Genomic DNA, 21,145 nt, shown 5'->3' on the forward strand with positions numbered 1-21,145 from the left:
ATACATTATATAAATCCTCTCAGTACATCTCCTTCAACTGTTACGTTGTTTTAGGGTCAGAAGGTCAAAGGTCAGTGTCACAGGTATAAAAAAAGGTCATCACTACATGCAAGAGTGGGGAGAGTGCACCATAAACTAGCCTTAAACAATGTGTATGGGCCAAATCTCAATACGTTTAGTTACTGTAACAAGTGAGTCAGTTGCTTCCTAGTCGTGTGTGTTGGTATTTTACGTAGATTAAAATATTGTGGTGATATAATATTGAGTTTGTTATAGGATGAGTTGTAGATTATAGGGTATTTACCTATGTTGTGAATTATATATCCTAGTGTTTTGTGATAAACCGGTAATGTGTTATAGATCATACTGTAATTGTTGTATGATTATAGTGTTTTGTGATATAATAAATTACACATAAACCCTATCATTTTGTATTATGGTGGGAGGTTCTGAAGGTGACATTAATCTGGTATAATTGTTGAATTTTAACACAACGAGCCTTACATAGAGGTAGTTCCAGTGTGTGTGTGTGTGTGTGTGTGTGTGTGTGTGTGTGTGTGTGTGTGTGTGTGTGTGTGTGTGTGTGTGTGTGTGTGTGTGTGTGTGTGTGTGTGTGTGTGTGTGTGTGTGTGTGTGTGTGTGTGTGTGTGTGTGTGTGTGTGTGTGTGTGTGTGTGTGTGTGTGTGTGTGTGTGTGTGTGTGTGTGTGTGTGTGTGTGTGTGTGTGTGTGTGTGTGTGTGTGTGTGTGTGTGTGTGTGTGTGTGTGTGTGTGTGTGTGTGTGTGTGTGTGTGTGTGTGTGTGTGTGTGTGTGTGTGTGTGTGTGTGTGTGTGTGTGTGTGTGTGTGTGTGTGTGTGTGTGTGTGTGTGTGTGTGTGTGTGTGTTGTGTGTGTGTGTGTGTGTGTGTGTGTGTGTGTGTGTGTGTGTGTGTGTGTGTGTGTGTGTGTGTTTGTGTGTGTGTGTGTGTGTGTGTGTTGTGTAAAGCCAGGCCTGTTAGTATGGGTGTGTATTTAAGTGTGAAGTACTGTATGTTGATGCTGGACACACTGCGAGTATTATGACCTTCAAGTATGAGACTCAGGTCGAGGAGTTAAGTCAACAAGAATTCAATTTTCATTACAAATATTCTGTTGATAAAGGTGTGTGTGTGTGTGTATGTATTTACGTTTATATGTACAGTAGGTATATGACACACACACACACACACACACACACACACACACACACACACACACACACACACACACACACACAATGCCGATCCGCTTGTATGTTATTCTTTCATTCTCTGGAAAGGACAGGAGAATTCACGGAGAAATGTTTGCAATGGTTAGAGAGAGAGAGAGAGAGAGAGAGTATTGGCAAATAAGAGTTCACGTATGCAGGAGAGGTTTGTCCTGAGTATGACAGGTGAAAAAACCACTAAAACGGCAGGTAGTACGGGGGCTGTAATGGTTATCTGATCAAGCCGGGGAGAATGTTGAGCTGTGAAGGGGAGGGAATGTTATGGGAAGGGGAGAATGTGTGGGGGATGAATGTTGAGCTGGGAAGGAGGAATGTGTGTGGGGGATGAATGTTGATGTGAAGGGAGGAATGTATGTGGGGGATGAATGTTGAGCTGGGAAGGGGATGAATGTTGAGCTGTGAAGGGGAGGAATGTGTGTGGGGGGATGAATGTTGAGCTGTGAAGGGGAGGGAATGTGTGGGGGATGAATGTTGAGCTGGAAGGATGGAATGTTGAGCGTAGGGGAATGTGGGGGATGTAATGTGAAGGGAGGAATGTATGTGGGGGATGAATGTTCAGCTGTGAAGGGAGGAATGTATGTGGGGGGATGAATGTTGAGCTGGGAAGGGGATGAATGTTGAGCTGTGAAGGGAGGGAATGTGTGTGGAGATGAATGTTGAGCTGTGAAGGGGAGGGAATGTGTGTGGGGCATGAATGTTGAGCTGTGAAGGGGAGGAATGTGTGGGATGAATGTTGAGCTGTGATGGGGAGGGAATGTGTGTGGGGGCATGAATGTTGAGCTGTGAAGGGGAGGAATGTATGTGGGGGATGAATGTTGAGCTGTGAAGGGAGAATGGGGATGAATGTTGAGCTGTGTGTGTGTGTGGGAGGGGTGGGAGGTGGATGTTGAGCTGTGAAGGGAGGAATGTTGAGTTGAGGGGATGAATGTTGAGCTGTGAGGAGGAATGGATGTTGAGTTGTGAAGGGAGGAATGTTGAGCTGTGTTGGGGAGGATTGTTAAGGTGTGTGGGGGATGAATGTTGAACTGTGGGGAGGAATGAATGTTGAGAACTGTGGGGAGGAATGAATGTTGTACTGCGTATGTGGGGGATGATTGTTTAATTGTATATGGAAGATGAGGGTCAAAGTTAAACTGAGAGGGAGTGATGAATGTTGAACTGTATGTGTGTGTTAGGGGGGGGGGGGCATACAGTTCAGAGTAACCCTTAACTCAGCACATGGGAGGATAATATCAACATCAAGGTGTAATACAGTACAGGTAGGTACATGGTCTTAGAGAGTCTGTAATTGTATTGAGTTACAGGCAGGTGTTGTTTATGTAGGGAGTGGGGGTGATGGTGATGGTGGATGTGGGGAGTGGATGTGGAGTGTGTGTGTGTGTCCGTCTGAGCAACACAGCCACTCTGCCCCACCCCGGATTATTCCTCTCTGTTGAATATTTACTCTGTCGTGATCAGAATATGCCTCGAGTCATCTTTCTCGCTTCCCCCTCGGTGATCCTCCATATGTATGCGTATCTGGTATCGAAAATATGATCTTGTATGGGAAGTTTGGGCTTGTATGGGAAGTTTGGTCTTGTATGGGAAGTTTGGTCTTGTACGGGAAGTTTGGTCTTGTATGGGAAGTTTGGTCTTGTATGGGAAGTTTGGTCTTGTATGGGAAGTTTGGTCTTGTATGGGAAGTTTGGTCTTGCATAGGAAGTTTGATCTTACAGGAGAAATACAGCGAGGAGTTATATTCTTTGCGTCTTCTTATGTAATACTGTAAGAATATCTGTTGTCACTATTTTAGCCTTTTAATATTTACTCTTATGTCGTACTCAATATTCTCTTGTACAAAACTCCATATGGGGGACGTAGTACTTATGTTACTTGTATATTATTTGTAATTCGAAACCCATCCCCAAATATGTAGCTGTATATTTTCAGCCTTCTGACTGCCAAGCTCTTTCAATAAACCGTTAATTATTATTATTATTATTACTTGCCTCCTACATATGTAAGTCTGTACATGGACTTGAAAATTACACATCATGTCATTTGTTGTTGCTTGAATAGTTGATGTAGGAAATAACGTGAGAAAAATTATACCTTGGTTTCTTAGTTGATATATAAGTGTGTGTATGTATGTTGCGGTGGTATTGTATAATGTTGTGGTGGTATTGTATGTATGTTGTGGTGGTATTGTATGTATGTTGCGGTGGTATTGTATAATGTTGTGGTGGTATTGTATGATGTGGTATTCTATGAGTGTGTGTGTGTGTGTGTGTGTGTGTGTGTGTTTTACGGCAAAGAGAGTTAACTTGTTTTGATGTTCCAATCGCCTTTTAAAGTGTGGATACCATTCGGAATTCGGTTTTGATGGTGTTAGATACCTGTGTGTAATATGTGTTGTGATCAAAACATATTGATAGTCGATGGAAAACAAATACTATTTTGCTAGTAATCCTCGTTGCTGTAAAGAACACGAGGAAAAATGTAATTGGAAGTTTTGACTTCAAACACCGTTTCAGTAGCGCAGAATGTCGCGTGTAGATGGCAGCACAGGCTGGTAAACAAAACTTTTGGCGCGGCTGTTACAAGGTAGTAAAAAAAATGTCCCCGTCATCTACCTCAAAGCGCTGCCATCTCACCGCGGCACTTGACACCAACACACGATACGAAAATGTACAGTTGGAAAAACGTGCGATATCGTGGGGGAAGTTAAAGGCAGAGGCGAATATTGGGGTACTGATGGGTGTCGGCTGGCGTCACCTGTCCCAGAGCTGCGCCAAATCCCTCGCTCGCCTCCCAGAATACTGATTTTGTCATGTGGATGTGGCTCAGGCCGTCCCCAGAGCACACCCGGGAGTTTTGGGGGAAGTTTGTATCAATATAAGGCTTTTGGGTGTGTACACAGGCTAGGCCAGCAGAGGAAGGAGACTGTATCTTTGTTGTTTACCTGTTAAACGTGTGTGTGTGTACTGTCATCAATTTGTATTTTTCTGGTTCCCCCTTCGAATGTGGAAGAGGCATAGCTTTACCCTGGTCTGTCTCTCTGTCCTTATATACACACTAACTCTTCTTAACTACTGTTGGCCTGACTGTTCTGAAGCTCCGTAAACCATGTAGTGATGAACACCATCATCATGATTAACAGGAAGTAAAGCCTGGCACCGGTGACGCTCTCTTAACATTATAAGACTTACGATCTCGTAATAAATGCGCACAAATATCATTCCGTTGAGAGCTGTATGTGATGGTGTAAGGAATAAAACACGGCATTTATCGCTTGACGACACTTTATTTTTTCATAAACTTTCTTAATACAATTTATATATATTCATCTATATATTTAAGGTTGTGTTTATACATTCGTGTTCAGGGACGGCGCCTGATCGGTAAGACGAATAACTTATCCATGGCACCTCAAGGCTCGCCTCTCCTGGCTCAGTGGGTGTCCAGGAACCCAGTTAGTGAAACAGGAAGGTGAACCTGACAGATGAAACTGACTGCTAAAGCTGACGATAAGAACCTGGGCAGTGAACCTGGCACCTAAATAAATACTAACAAGGGAGATATTCACAGGTACTGTACTGGCAGGCTCTCTGGCTAGAGAACCCAACAAGGGAAACTGGCAAGTGAAGCTAACAGTAATCCATACCCCAGGTGACTCTGGCGGGTACGTCCTGTCATCACGCCTGGAAGATGTTCACTGCAGCTAATCCCAGTACACGAAGCTGGGGGTGGAGGTGTGGATCCGGTGATGATGCAAGTGTACACGACGGTCGATAGTAGAGAGAAGGTGGAAGAAGTTCAGGCAAAGGTGTTGAAGAAATACAAATGGAAGCAAATTACTGGATGGGGGTGGTGAGGTGACCAAGAGGAACTTAGTCACACACCTGGACTTGACCAGAAATGGATTTAATCTTGTTAATCAGGAGCTGGTGCAGGTGTGAAAGACAGGTGTTTAGGGGAGCCTTGGTTTGATCATGGTAAAAAGACATCTGTCAGTGATTGGCCATTTATATAGAACCCAAGGAGTGCAATGAAAAACCTAATGAATACTGTCTAGGTAACTCTGTGAAATGAGAGTGGCTCAAAAAAATATTTAGACTGCGCTTAATGTGTTATACAGGTGTTGGTGGCACTTGTTGTGACGCAGTTAACACCTGTATAACACCTGCCTAACACTAGCTTGAAGAGGTGAGATAATGAGAATACTGCGGGTTAACATTGCCTACTGGACTTAATGGTAGACGGGGGTGGAGGGTGTTGGGTGGTAGGTGGGGGGTGGTAGGGGCAGGCTTATACACAGGCTCGGGATGGTAAGAGGGTTGGGGTGGGTGGTAAGGCTTCGGGGTGGGCTTGTACGTTGGCTGTGGGTTGTAGGAAGGCTTGTACTGGGGTAGGGCTCGTCGTAGGTGACCTCCGCCTGGAAGCCGTTGTATTCGTCGGCGACGTAGTTGACCGTCTGGATGCGACCGTCGGGGAGAGCCACCGTGTAGGACCCCGTCACTGCCTTCCCGTCAGAGTTCTCAGAGTGGCCGAAGTTAGTGCCACTGTAGTCATCCCTCACGCCGTAGTCGAAGGCGTAGGGTTTGGGCGCCTGGACACACGATGGGTAGGGTGGGGGGGAGACACGGAGAACATTGTGAGTGACATGACTTGTTTATGGTAAGATATATGGCTCCCCATGACACATACAGTTCCCCATGACACATACAGTTCCCCATGACACATACAGTTCCCCATAACACATACAGTACTCGAAACTCTACAATACAGACGAGGAAGAGTTAATTACATCCATTTGGCATTTGTACTCCTGGATTATATGGAATAAGTACAATTATCATGGATTGGAGAGAAGCATTGTAACGAAGAAGATTAAATACGAGTGACTTAAGATACAAATTGAAAGTGAACCAAGAGGAACACCTACCTCATCGTAGACTGGTTCAGGCTTGTATACAGGTTCAGGCTTGTACACAGGTTCAGGCTTGTACACAGGCTTGGGTTTGTACACGGGCTTGGGCTTGTACTCGGGCTCAGGGTGGTAGGGTGCTGGGGTGTGGTACCGTACTGGGGCTGGATGGTACGGGGCGGGCGTGTATACTGGGGGTGGGTGGTACGGTGGTGTGGTGTAGACGGGGCGGTAGAAGTCAGAAGGGGCGGCCGTGGTGTAGGCGGCCACAACAATGAGGGCGGCGATTACCTGTGTGTGTGAGAGAGAGAGAACACCTGGATGTGAGAGGAGGAGACGCATCATGTACACCTGCTTGTCTACTACGGGACGCTAGCGATGTAGTGTAGCGCCAGAGAGGTAGGTGTGTGTGTGTGTGTGTGTGTGTGTGTGTGTGTGCGTGTGTGTGTGCGTGTGTGTGACGGCAAGTAGAGCACGCTGGACAAATGACTGTGGCCTTGACACTACTTTCACTCCTCTGAAACATAGCAGGTGACGTTAACAGACATTACCAACGCTATTAACCACCCTCACCTGCCAGCCACCAGCAGTCACCAGAAACACCTCCCCCCCCGCTCTCCCCTACTACCTCCCTCCCTTTGACAACCATTACTGCCATTACGAGCTATTACTGCCACCATATAAAGGTAATTGATTCCCCTTAATAGATAAATTAATATACTCAGGTGTAAACAGGTGAACATGAGAGAGAGAGAGAGAGAGAGAGAGAGAGAGAGAGAGAGAGAGAGAGAGAGAGAGAGAGAGAGAGACCTATGTTTTTCGTCATTGTTGTGAGTGTGAGCATGTTGTCACGAGGGTAAGAGGAAACGGTTCTTCTGAGGTGTGGCCTCTTGGGATGGGGCGAGGTGGGGAAGAGGATGGGGTGGGAGGGGTTCATGGGAAAGAGTACTGAATAGGTGGGAGGGGTCAGCAAGAGGGGAGGGGATGAGAATAAGATGGGAAAGAATTTCCTAGAGGAGGAAGAGTGTTAAGGAGGAAAACGAAGAGGAAGGGAAGGGAAGGGAGAGGCATAGGATGAGGACGGAGATGGAATAAGAAAAGAGGAGGGAGGTGAGAAGGGTGTTTAATAGGGGGTCTAAGGACTGAGAAATGGTGACGCTAGAGGTTAGGGAAAATGAGTGGCTAGTATGGGGAAGAGGAGGGAGGAGGAGGGGGTATGGAGTGAGGGGGAGGAGGAGGAGGAGGAGGAGGATGGGCGAGAGGAGGAGAAGGAGAACAAAGCCACAGTCATATTACGTAATGAGTGTTCCGGTCTGGGTAATGTTACAGGTAGTCTTCAGAACCCACTAGAGAGGAGTTGGCAAGTGGTCGATATATTTGCGGGGTTAACTCAATGGACAACTCGATAGGTTAATTTAGTAACCTCTAGATGGCACCTGTTCAGAGATGTGGGTTTTGGGGTTTGGTTGTGTGGGTGTACTTGTGTGGATGGTCGGGGTGTTTTAGGTGTAGGTGTAATGGTGTGGATGGTCGGGGTGTTTTAGGTGTGAGTGTAGTGGTGTGTAGTGACGTATTGAGTCACTGGTGTGTGGTGGAGGAGGTTAGGAGGGGTGAGAGGAGTGACCGTGAGACGAGTGACCGTGAGACGAGTGACTCCGGTGGGCGTGGAGGTTAAGGCTGTAGCGACTGGGAGGTGAAGGGCTTGATGACAATGACTCGAGGTACCAAGAGGGTGTGGTGATGTAGAGGACGTGAGTTAAGGTTGTAATGGTGACGATAGTGCCATTAGAGGATGGTGACGAGGATGGTGACGAGATGTATTAGCCAAGGATGTGGCGTTGGGGGGTGTGGTGAATGGTGTGGTATTAAGAGATATTCGTAATGGTTATGACTGGCATTCAGGTATAGAGTGTGGTGCTACGCGAAGGAGAGGGTGTAGTGTAGTGTGGTGCTATGCGAAGGAGAGGGTGTGGTGTAGTGTGGTGCTACGCGAAGGAGAGGGTGTGGTGTAGTGTGGTGCTACGCGAAGGAGAGGGTGTGGTGTAGTGTGGTGCTACGCGAAGGAGAGGGTGTGGTGTAGTGTGGTGCTACGCTAAGGAGAGGGTGTGGTGTAGTGTGGTGCTACGCGAAGGAAAGGGTGTGGTGTAGTGTGGTGTGGTTCCCAGGAGTGTGATTGAGACAGTGAGTTACCAGAAGAATGGCAGCCATTAGCGGTGTTATTGTACCGGGCGTGTGAGTCTCTGAGGTGCTCGAGATTGGTAAGATTCCCTGCGGGGCGTTCATTAAGATGTTGATAACCCGAGGCCTTGGAAACGCCGTGGTCTCCATTGATTGGTGCAACCCCTCTGAGGGTCACTTGTTACCTCTGTTTATCTCTCTACAATAATACTAATATCACTAAGTTGCCTCATTGTAGAAGGTACCATTGTTACCTCATTATCGAAGGTACCATTGTTACCTCTCTTCTACAATAATTCTATTACAGTGACAAAGATTTCATGTACTGAGTTACAATCCTATACTAATATCGCTGACTTCAATATTGTACACGATTCTAGTTCCGGGTGGTCCTTATTTCACACGGGATCTTGCTTTCGGCGCGCAGTATATGGAAGGAGCAGGTGAAGGTAACAATACGTGGCTTATAATACAGGTAGTTGTGTGTAATATTTAATGGCTCCAGTTCTTATACGTGGTTAAAGTAGTGTTGGTCTCTTTTTTTATTCCCTTCCTTTCATTTTAGTTATTTTTTCCCAGTTGCATATATCGGAGACACACCCTCTTTCTCTCTTTCAATCGTCATTTTCTTTCCATCCTCTACACTTCAACGAAACCCTTTCCTACACTCACTTCACCCGGCCTGATGGACCCACACCACCTTCAATATTCATTCCGACCCATGCCATCCATCACACACACACACACCACCCAGAACAGCCATCCTAAAGGCCCCCTCCTTGCCTTCCATCCTACATCCTTAAGTCCATTCCTCACGAATCTCCAAAAATGAGACACAACCTGCCCCCCCCACTCCCACCAACCAAGAGCCTTTCCACGCCTTCTTCAGCACCGGAGACTGTGGAAAGAGAGAGGGAGATAGATCTCCCCTTCATAGTGGAGAGTCTATTACGGTGCAGGGGAGGGAGAGTCCTGCTACACACCCTTCCCCCTCCCCCTCTCACTTTCCTTTCCCTTGCCCCGCCGCCACCAACACCGCCGTCTGTTTTCCAATACCTTACGAAAATACGATTGAAAAGGAAGAGTAAATTCAATTTTCTGGTTCACACCGCCCGTGAGCGACCCTTGGGTGTGTTGTGCGCGCTGTGTGTGTGTGTGGGGAGGTGTGTGTTTACCAGTGTACATGTCTGTGTGTATATTTCAGTGTGTATGTGTTTACCAGTGTATATGTCTGTGCGCGTGTGTATGTATACTTTTACATATATGTGGGTGTGTGTGCGTGATTATTTCTTTAAGAATTTACACAAATTGCCAGGAACGCGCGTATGACAACCCACAATTACGATAAAGATTCCCGGGCAACCTTAACCATCCCCCTCCCCCTGATGACCTCCCCCTTCCTGACCTCCCCCCTCCTGACATTTCCCCCTCCTCCCTCACCTTGTCCTTCCCCTTCCCCTCCTGACCTTCCCCTTCCCTCCTGTAAATTATCCGTCGTCGCCAGTTCGCGTGGTCGTAACTTCCTCCGTGTAAATCATCTCGTCGTCGCCAGTTCGCGTGGTCGTAACTTTCTAGTAGTGAGTCGGGCAGGCAGGTGCCACGATGTAATGGTGGCGGCCCTCGTGACCCAACGTGTATTAGACAGGATTTACCACCTCTTCTCCTAGTTTCTCCCCCTCCTCTCCCCCTCCCCCCTATTACCTGTGTTTCCCCACCACTGCTACACTTTACCCAATTTATGTTTTCTTATTCTTCTCCACTTTTTCCTTATTCCCCTTATCTTGTTTCTATTTCTCCTCATCATTCTCGTCCTATTACTTCTTCTCCTTTCCTCTTCCTCCTTTCTTCCTTCTCTCCCCCATTAAAGTCGACTTTCTTACTCCTCCCTCCCTCCCTCTCTCTCCATGTAGATAATGCAAATACCATCATCCAATATCATTAAACTGCTTTTAATTTCTCTCACCAATTCTGTCAGAAAAATTGGAAGGTATAAATCATTTTTGATAAGAGCAAAAAATAAAAATAAAATAATAAAATAAAACTCACGGGAGAAAATAAAAATTGAGGAGTTAAATTTTATGACCGATGGTATATTGAAGGGACGATGTTAATTTTTTTTTGTTTTCTCATCGTGTGTATTTGTTGTTGTTAAAGGTAGTAGAGGCCCCGAAGTTTACCTGAGTCTACCTGTATAGTCTGCTCAAGGGGCCACACCTGGGCTTCCTGAAGGTGTTTGGGAGTTTAGTGTTAGTTATCCCGGTAATTACTTGGTCAACCAACTTGTATTGAAACACTGTGTTATGGATCGCTTTTGATGGTATGGATCGAAGGTGTGAACTAGTGTCAGAGTCAGTGGATCAAAAGTCGGTGTCGGGGCTGTGGATAACTTCTCAGTATCGGGGTGTGGATTGTGGATCAGTACGGGTGGATCTGTGTCAGTGATAAGGGGTTGTAAATATAACTTTTGAGTGGATCAGTATCAAGGGTATGGATCAGTGTGGGTGGATTACTGTCATAAGTGTGGAGCCGTGTGGGGTGGATCAGTGTGGGTGGATTACTGTCATAAGTGTGGAGCCGTGTGGGGTGGATCAGTGTCAGGGGCGAGAGAGAGAGAATTTGTTTTGGTCGGGAGAGGTTTAAAGTTGCCTTACTGAGAAAGACCCTCTTAGACTCAGCCCACAGGACACGCCTACCACCCTATTTAAATTGGTCCAGATTGAAGAACTTTCTCCCCCTTGAAATTGGTCCGGGAATAGGATTTATCATAGATCTTGAGCTGCCGAAGTTTCAACGCCATTGGTCAAGAAGCTAAGAATTTCGTCCTATTTAAAAATGGTTCAGAATATTGAGCATCCTCTTGTAAATTGGTCAGTAAATCAGAAATTGGTCGTTTTAATTGGTTGAGTAACACGAAATGCATCCTATTATAATTGACGGTGAATTAAAATGTTATCCTTCCTTCACCTCCCTCCCTCCTTCCATCCCTCCCTCCCTCCTTCCATCCCTCCCTCCCTCACCACATCTCACCTCACCTCACCTCCCTCCTTCTCTCACCATACCTCCCTCCCTCTCTCCCTCCTTTAGGATGTTGGCACAATAACTTTTGAGAAAGAAATAGATCCCAAATGTCGTTTTAATTGGCTGTTAAAGAGACATTAAAAGTTTCTGTGTGAGACATTTAAAGGAAAGTTAACGTGGGGGTGTGGGGGTGGGGGTGGGGATTATACATTTTATTCCTCTACATTTAGGTTTTTAGGAACTTTGTATCCTAAATTTTGTTGTAAATTTTTTGAATTGTTTTCGTATTTTTTTTTAAATTTATAACGTTTAAGGTGATTTTTAAGGTGTATATAATTCAAGTAGAATCATTCAGTGTTTTAAAATTTTATACACTATATGTTTATAAGAATCGTTTATTTATTTTTTTTAAGTAAGAATTATTGGTTTATATTTTTTATAGCGTTTCATTCATTGTATTTATTTATTAATTTATTTATTTATTTGTCTATATTTCGAGTGTTTAAGAATGTTTAAATTAGAATATTAAAAATTCCAACTATTTTTATCAGCGTTTGGTGTATTTATTTATTGTTGTATATATTTTGCCTAAGTATCACTAAGGTTAGTTGATAGTGAAGTCGTCAGTTTTAAGTAGCTTGTGCAAAACGTTATTATAGACATTATATTATTCTCATTTTTAATTTATTTTTATTATTTTTTTACGTTTAACAACTTAGCGCAAAATGTTGATAACTTTCAAATTATTGTTACCGATATTACATTTAATGGTTACATATAATCGTGTAGTTTTGGATACATATCTTTTCATATGTATATTACGGTACTTGCTGCAAGACACTGTAAAATATAGGTGTTTCCTCTACTTAGTTTGTACTGTATCTTGTATGTCAATTTGTGGTTTTTTCTTCATATTGTTACTACAGTTGTCTGTACTGTTTGCTTGAGTTTGGTTCTGTATCAGTATTTCTGTATGTAACTTTCTGACATTATCACCACTGTATCTGTACTGTACAACTAAATACGTACTTATACTGATATTTGTTTATGTATTGTCACCACCTGTAAATTTCCGGACCAGTACTTTTAGTTTTTAATCTCTACGGGAACTGATATTTCTCATCGGGGTTTTTAATTCTAACTCTTGTAAACTTGTGGCCTCGAGGAGTCAGGAGAAAAGTGCCAACCTGACGGTCTTCAGGAAATACACCTTTAAAGGCCTGGCAGTGGACGGACATTTAGACAGCCGTGTGGGAGGGACTCGCTGGGTGCGTTGCTTGCCACTAAAAACCCCCTTAGAGAAATGACTCTCTCTCTCTCTCTCTGATCCTTCTTCAACCTCAGTAGCAGCAGAGGTATATTTTTCCTTTTAATGGGCAAGGTATTCAACGTTTTATACGGCTTAAATCGAGGGCAAATCGAAATGCAATTCAAAGAGACCTTTAAGGACGTGATTGGTTACAGACAGATCGCAGTAATGATCCGGTCTCACTGTTTAATAGTATTTTCTTAAGTCATTTATATAGCGGGTACAGTCGCGCTTATTAAGAACGACTTTTTATGTATCAATGTTGAGCAATGTGTGTGACGATTCGGCGTTGAGCGAATGATTTTTACGAATCACGCTAGAACTTCATATTAAAACGCTTTAGGTTATAAGTGCGTTGAAAACCAGCATCATTATTCTTGGTGTAAAGTCACTTGAGTCTTTTGTGTTTGACGTCAATACTGGTGCTGTCCCCCCACTTGCTGATGGTGAGGTGTCCAACAGGCGTGCCCAGGCTTTCCTATTTGAACATTATTTATAACAGCCATATGAAGTAATTGTCGTACAAGGGGTTCGTTAGGTATGTGTTCTGGTACCACTTCTTATTCATTTTGGTTTCCCTTTTGTTCTTGGCTCTAGTATGCATGGCTGCCATACGGTTAAGCTAATTATTACTGTGATTGTATGATAATAATAATAATAATAATAATAATAATAATATTAATAATAATAATAATAATAATCGCTAATATTTGCAAAATGATTAGTGTGAAGATATTTTTTTATAAATTACAATTGTGATCTTTATCCTTATGATTTTGAAAACTATTAAAAATAAAAACCCTTTCAAAAAATTGGAAAGTATAAATTGTAAAGGTAGCCAAGGAAAGTAATTCGCGAAAGTCCCTTTAAATATCTGAATTGACAAACAAAAAATTCTATATAATGTGTAACAAAATCATCCAACGGGACACCATTCCTGAAACGTAAATTATGTGTAAACAAATAGAATAACGGGATGAAAACTTTATTGAATGTGGCTAGTTGAATTTTTATGCGAAGTGTTTGTTTACGTCAGCGGGTGTGGGTTGAAGCGACGCTTGAGCAGTGACGTGACGAGTTGGTGGAACAACTTTCACTGTTTATGACTTGTGCGTAAATATTGACTCCGTGACTACTGCCATGTTACACAAATACAGTATAGACATTATTTTATGGGTATCCCTTGTATATTCAGTCGGAATATATATATATATATATATATATATATATATATATATATATATATATATATATATATATATATATATATATATATATACATATATATAACAAAACAGGGAGGGGGTGAGCCAGTACCTTGAGGGGTGCCATGGTGGTAGAGCAGGTGTGGTGGAGGGCCAGATAGGAGGCACTGATGCAGGGAACACCGCTGAGTCTGCTTATATACTCCGGCGCTCTCTCCTATCTAGACCTTGGCTGCCCCCGCCTCTACTGCACGCCCTCCTGGCCCCTCGTCTCCCAATGCCCCTCCCCTCCATCTTCCCTCCCTCAATGCCCCCTCTCTTTCCTCATGTGTAGAGCCCCTCCCTCTCAATATCTATCCTCCCTCCTATCCCCCTTCTATCTCAATCAATGTTTCATTTCCTATCTCCATTTCCATCTGTCCTTTATTCCCTCCCTCCATCTCTCCTTCCTTCTCCACCTCCCTTAGTTCCCTCTTCATACTCTTCCCTCTATCTACGTCCATCCCCAACCTACCAACCCACCCACCCCACCTCTCAAGTGCCCCGCCCCCACTCCCATAGCATTACCATACAGGGAGTCTGGTGGCGTGATGCGGGGCACAACCCCCCGTCATGGTACCGTAGAATAACCAAGTCTCGCTAATGGTGTCATAACCGCATGGGGTATCTCTCTCTCTCGTAATCATTTCCCATATTATTCGTGTGTCTCTCGCTTTCATTTTCTCTTTCTCTCGTTATACTGTCGTTGATATCTCATCCAGTGCTCTAATGGGTGATATTGGAACGCTTGCCTTGCCTTGCCTTGCCTTGCCTTGTTTATTTTCGAACCATCGTCTCCCTGATATTCAAACCACCGCCCCTTTCTGATAATACTCAGGCCATCGTCTCGCTAGTATTCCACTCTAATTATTTCCGTTTCTTCACCACTGTGTCGCCAGAGTATTGTTCACTAAGTCCTTAATGGTCTCACTGTGCTTCTTTCTATGAGTGATCCTCCAACCCTGCAGGTGACCTCACTCCAATTAGTAGCTTCAAGATCTTCAACTTTTATGGTTTATAATGTGTCGTCCACTAGTGTATGTATGATATAGTTATATACGAGGTGTACTGTATATGTATAGTGTATGTGAGTTTGATAATAATGATGGGAGTTATTTGATATAAAGAGTAAAAAGTAACACAGTAGTTGTAGATAATAATGATAATATTCACATAAAAGAATTGTAATAATAATAATATTGGTGAGAGTAATGAATATGGAGAAATTTAAGTAATTTTAATAAATACTCCAGTACAGTATATATTATAATTTATTAAAGGCATTAGTATTAATAATAACAATAGCAGCCCCAAATAAAGTAATAACAATAAATAATGATGATGGTTATAATAATAAAAGTAAGGTCATAATAATGAAGGTAATAATAATAATGAGGATTTTAGCCATCTTTCCTCCCCGTATAACAGAGTATTAGGGCACAGTGTAGGTGACCCTCGAGTATTAGGGCACAGTGTAGGTGACCCTCGAGTATTAGGGCACAGTGTAGGTGACCCTGGCATCAGCTGGTGGGTATGGTGGCCCCTCTCCCCTTCACCCCAGCTGGCACACTGAACAACACTCACCCATAAAGTGATGAGAAATTTTAAAATCGTGGCGTTTTAAAAGAAGGATGACATAACCCAGGATCGACACGTATCTCAGCATAACTTAACTTTAGTCTAACCTGCCCTTAACCTCTTGTAACTTAACTCAATTCCAGCCCAACCAAACCTAGCCTAACTTAACCTATCTTGGCTTAGTGGAAAGTAAAATTTGTACACAGGCCTCACGTTCCTCAAGGGTAGTGAACAGTAGAGGAACCACAATGCGTTATATAATATACTAACTCTAGTCGCAGCTCAGTCAAGTTCCAGTCGGATTTCCTCGCCGCTGGAAGAAGACTTTTTATCATCAATATTTTCCCCGTTGTTCTGAATTTCCTCCCAAATTATTATTTATTCCAGAATTTTACTATTTTATCCATGATATTGAAACCATAAGTTCATTTTTGGGGTTAAAGTTCAATGTACAGTTAGGTTTTTACTCTTATTCACTGAGACCTGTTAACAGTATGATAATGTAGACGTATAAATTGGGATTGAATTAATTAAAAATAAATTCTAGCTTGGGCCACAGGTAATGGAAAATATCTTTGAAGTAGGTAATTAATATATAGTGGTATATTAAGTGAGAGATATTAGAATTAGCTTTTGGGGAATTCACTTTTAAGTATTTCGTTCGGTTTTGTGGTTTCGTTCGTATTATTAATCTATTGAGTACGATGACTTAAGCCACCGTACTCAAGAGATTAATGTAAATGAGCCCTCAATATTATTGCTCTCGTCTCGTTATATATAAATTAATACTGTTCTCTCTTATCCATGCTTATCCCTGTCGTTACTGTGTTTACCGTATTAGTTAAGGTTTAGACGAAGAGAGAGAGAGAGAGAGAGAGAGAGAGAGAGAGAGAGAGAGAGAGAGAGAGAGAGAGAGAGAGAGAGATTAAATGCTGTGTAAATCGAGAGCCGTCTTTGTAATTGCAAGTTTGTACAGTCGACACAATCATCACACTTTGGTAGACACAGGTGTTGTATATGGGGTGTGGGAGGATGTGTGCAGGTACCATACGACGATCTGTGTGTCCGGCCGTCCGTTTGTAAATTTATGAAGTGAAAACTCTGTCCTCCCTTTCCTAGTGTGTTGATTCACCTCACTCACTCATTCTTACTCACTCATACTCACTCACTCACACTCGCTAACCTAGAGAACAATTATAGCACTTATTTCTACCGTTCCCTCCCTCCCTCCTTTCCTACCTGAGCGATTCACACGGTTGAGAATGTGGACCTCTGGCGGGGCTGGGTTGGGCAGGGTGTCGTGTCAGTTACCTCACAGTGTTGGTTATTTCACTCTCGTTCATCCTATCTTATAATGTGTGGGGCAAAAAGTGACACCATTTCGCACTGCAGTCTTTTCCTGTCTGTCGGCTCACCTGTCGCCTGTGACCCGGATGTGACATGATTTGGGACTGACAGGTAACAGGTATTGATTAATTATGGGTTTTTCATTCACTTTCTTCAACTATTTTACATGTTTATTATCGGTTTTAATTTCATCGTGTGTGGTATGTAATTTATTTTTTATTATATGGATCGATTGTCTACGTTTTTCTCTTTATGTATAGATAAATATTTAACGAACGAACACACACACACACACACTAGAGGATGTATACATAATTATTATTCACCACCGTCCATCTCACAAGTAGTTGGGCCACATCAGGTGATTGCGTACACTGTCTTCAAGAACTGGGTGGCTCTTTATTTTTTTGCCTGACTCGCCGTGGCGTCCAGCGAGGGGAAAGAAAAAAAAATCACTCGACAGACGATAGCGTATTTTTGGCTGCGTTCAATCAGCTAAGTGCGCTCCTTTCCTGACTTGACTGTTGTTGTTTTGTTTTTCTCGCGTAAGTTTTAATTCTTTGTTTGTGAATTGTGGTGGTTTAGGTTATGCTGTGTGAATCAAGTGTGGTGAGCAAGGTGTTAATGGTGTGTGTTTTAATTGGTGTAATAAGTAAGTTGTGCTTGTGGTGGTATTTTAAGTGACGCTGGTGTTGGATAATTGGTCAGAAGTGAAACTCATTAGATATAAGGGTTTGTGGTGTGAGACGACCCCCCCCCCTCCCCCCATTTCACTTGCCGTCCCCAGTTTTCCCTAAATTCCCTCCCTTTATTTCCCTTGCTGCTCCATATTTCTCATCCCCTATTCTCTTTCATCCCAATTTCCCCCCTCCCCCTTATTTCTCCCTCTTCCTTATTCCCCCTCTTCCTTTTTTCCCCCTCTTCCTTATTTCCCCCCTTCCTTATTTTCCCCCCTTCCTTATTTCATCCTCATTTCCCCCCTTCCTTATTTCCCCCTCCCCCTTATTTCCCCTTCTTCCTCATAAAGAGTAAGTTTAATTGTCAACATCCTGTGTTATACAATAGTGTGTAATGGAGCCTCCACTTAATAACTCCACACACAATTTAACTTTTAACCCCTTGAGCATTGTATAACTCCACACAATTAAACCTTTAACCTCTTCAGTACTATAACTTAGCTTCCCACTATGAGGTTAATTTGACTCTATTTTTGCAGTTATATTCTAAATTGTTGTGGAAGGAATCTGACTGACTTCATTGTGTGTGTGTGTTTTGGGAGGGATTGAGTTCAGGTGGTCACGGTCGCTTGTGGTGATGACGCCGTGCCGACCCCACCCACCCACTCACTCACTCACTCTCCCTCACACCCATCCATCCACACCCACCCACCCACCCAAACCCACTCAAGCCCACCCAAACCCCAGATTTACTCAAATCTGTCTCACTGAAGTGTTTCACTGAGGGTGTCTCTTGCGGTACCTCACTGATTTTGCCCTTCTCCTTTTTCCTTTCTCTGTTCTGCTCTTCTCTTTCTTCTCTCCCTCCTCTCAGTTGTCTCACTTAGGGACCTCATGGAGATGTCTCTCTGAATTGGCCGTCGACAGTTGTCTCAAGGAAGAGGAATCTATTGGTCTTCAGGAGGAATCTGTTCTTAGTCTCTGCAGTTGACTTTAGTTACCGTCTTCAGCACCGAGTCTCGCCTCTTCCTTGCCCAGACTCCGGCCAACTGCTTGTAAATAAGACACAATATATTTACAGATATTTACCAACGTCAGATTGTGTTTACAGACACTTTTACGCTCGTTAGTTTGTATTTACAGACCCGTTTTTATTTGCCGACATTTATTTTCGCTTATCCTTTATGATTTACAAGCATCGGTCCTCTTGTGTCTGAAATATTTATACGTTTATTTTCACCCAGCGATTGATATTTACAGACATTTGCCTCAGTTAATTTATATTTACTCTTTCCTCTCTGGCACCTTGTTTACGGACGTTTTCCTTAGTAAATAATTGTTTACAAGCATTAAGTTACTTTGTTTTATTTCTGCAAAAATTTGCCTTATTTTATTATTATTATTATTATTATTATTATTTTTTTTTTAACAAACTCTTACCTTTGAGTTTTAGGAGGGTGAGGCGTTTACGAGATGCCGTTCGCTTGTATACAATTCCATTTTATTGACACCCCTAAGACCTCGCCACCGGAAGAGCTTGACTCGTAATTGAAATAAGTGTATGTCGTGAGTTTGGGCGTGGCGGGGGTTTGACCTCGCTCTATTCCCCCTCCCCCCCTTCCCTCCCCACGCCACCCTCCCCTGCACACGCCTCCTTAACATGGGCGTGGTTTGACCCCTCCCCCCTCACCTCACCACACCACCCTCCCCATGCTACAGGAAGCTTCAACCGGGAGACTTTTACAATTTTCCGCCCGGGTAAAGAACATTGTCTGGGAGCTTGTGTAAGTGATGCTGAATGAATAAATACTCGTGTTGGTGGTTGAGGAATGGTGGTAGTGGTTGAGGGATGCTTGTGGTGGTGGTAATTGAGGGATGGTGGTGGTAGTAGTGGTTGAGGGATGGTGGTGGTAATGGTACTTGAAGGATGGTTTTGGTGGTAGTGGTTGAGGAATGCTAGTGGTGGTGGTACTTAAGGGATGGTGGTGGTGGTTGAGGAATGCTTGTGGTGGTGGTAATTGAGGGATGGTGGTGGTAGTAGTGGTTGAGGGATGGTGGTGGTAATGGTACTTGAAGGATGGTTTTGGTGGTAGTGGTTGAGGAATGCTAGTGGTAGTGGTACTTAAGGGATGGTGGTGGTGGTTGAGGAATGCTTGTGGTAGGAATGGTGGTGGCTGGATGGATGCTTGTGGTTGGTGGTCACGTTAAAATCTCTTATTGTTGTTATACCTGTATATATATTTTAAGGGCTACCTAAACCTCTAAAACCGCTATGTAAACTACACCACAACACCTCTACAACCCTAAGGAAACCACGTAACATCTTGCCTATTAACCCCACTAACAAGCTAGCTACTTTATTTGGTGTAAACCCCTGTTAACCACTCTGAAAGACACGGTACAACCACGCTACCACCCATATATAATCCACACCGTGTCTATTACAACAGTGAAATATCCCCCCCCCCCCACCACCACATACAACCACGCTACAAACAAAATAATGCAACCAAGGAACGTGACACTATACAACTACGCCACAACCTGTCAACAACTACGCCACAAACCGCCCTGTAGACATGGGATTATGACCTTACCCCCGAATTAATCTTCTATACCATTTACTTAATCATAACGACAACACAGATTAATGACTTCACCTCAGATTTCATCATCGCCGGAACATATTTCATCTTTATAGAGAGATTTTATCACCACTTCTCTCTCCCATGCTCCCCAGTTCTCCCCCCCCCCCTCCCTCTCCCTCCCTCTCCCCCGTTCTCCCTCCCCCCTCCTTCCTTCTCCTTCTCCTCCCCCTCTCTCGTCCTCTCCCCACATTTTTTCTTCTTACTCCTTCGATTTTTTTTATCCGTGTTTCTCAATTTACGTGTGTGTCCCTGCTCAGGTATTCAGCACATGTAAATTCGTGTAACCAGGAAGCGTAAGTGCAGGCCGGCTCTAGGTTTTACGTAATGGACTTCCGTAGCAGGTCAAGGACACGTACAGGTCGTAATCACGGGTCAAAGGGAACTTTTAGGATGAGTGGTTAGGTGTGAAATGTTATCCTAGGTTATGGTGAGGGTCAGTTGGTCGTTAGAGGTCAAGGGGGTGATATTTATCTTGGCTTAATATTTAGTCACATCTCCGGAGTATGTATGTCAAAAGCCGGGTACTCCCTTCACTCCCACGGCCTGGAGTTGATAGTGGCACCTTTAGCACTCTCTCACAACCTCGTTAACCTCAGTCTCTGTCGGAGGAGGAACAACCCAGCGCTCACGACCTGGCACTCACCGCTTCCGATTACACCTACTGTTGTATTAGTGGGTGGGTCACCTTTGATGATCACTGCCTGGCACCTGTGTGTTTATCTCTCTCTCTCTCTCTCTCCATGTTTTACTTTCTCTTATTTCTTCGTCATTATCCCCCTTCCTTTTCTTCTCCTCCTTCCCCCCCTTCCCCCTCTTCTTTCCTTCCATCCCACCGCAACTTTACCCATCCTCCCCTACCCAACTCTCTCCCTTCCATCCTTCATCCTCCCTTCCTCCACCCTTCTCTCCTTCCCTCCCTTTCTCCATCCTACACTCCCTCTCCCACCCTTCCTTGTTCCCAGTAAAAGAATGACCTAAGTTTATTGGCTGCTCCTT

At 43.7% G+C, this 21,145-nt stretch overlaps 1 protein-coding gene across 1 annotated transcript; it reads right to left on the reverse strand.

Annotated features, from left to right (window-relative positions):
* Nucleotides 1-5,287: 5,287 nt before the first annotated feature.
* Nucleotides 5,288-14,018, reverse strand: LOC121870762 (adhesive plaque matrix protein-like). The gene is given in 4 exon segments (XM_042372705.1): nucleotides 5,288-5,638; nucleotides 5,641-5,832; nucleotides 6,169-6,441; nucleotides 13,973-14,018. Coding segments are annotated over 4 exon segments (702 nt in total). The 5' UTR covers nucleotides 13,988-14,018; the 3' UTR covers nucleotides 5,288-5,416.
* Nucleotides 14,019-21,145: the final 7,127 nt, after the last annotated feature.

The sequence above is a fragment of the Homarus americanus genome, unplaced genomic scaffold, assembly GCF_018991925.1.
Source record: "Homarus americanus isolate GMGI-L3 unplaced genomic scaffold, GMGI_Hamer_2.0 scaffold49310, whole genome shotgun sequence".
NCBI lineage: Eukaryota > Metazoa > Arthropoda > Malacostraca > Decapoda > Nephropidae > Homarus > Homarus americanus.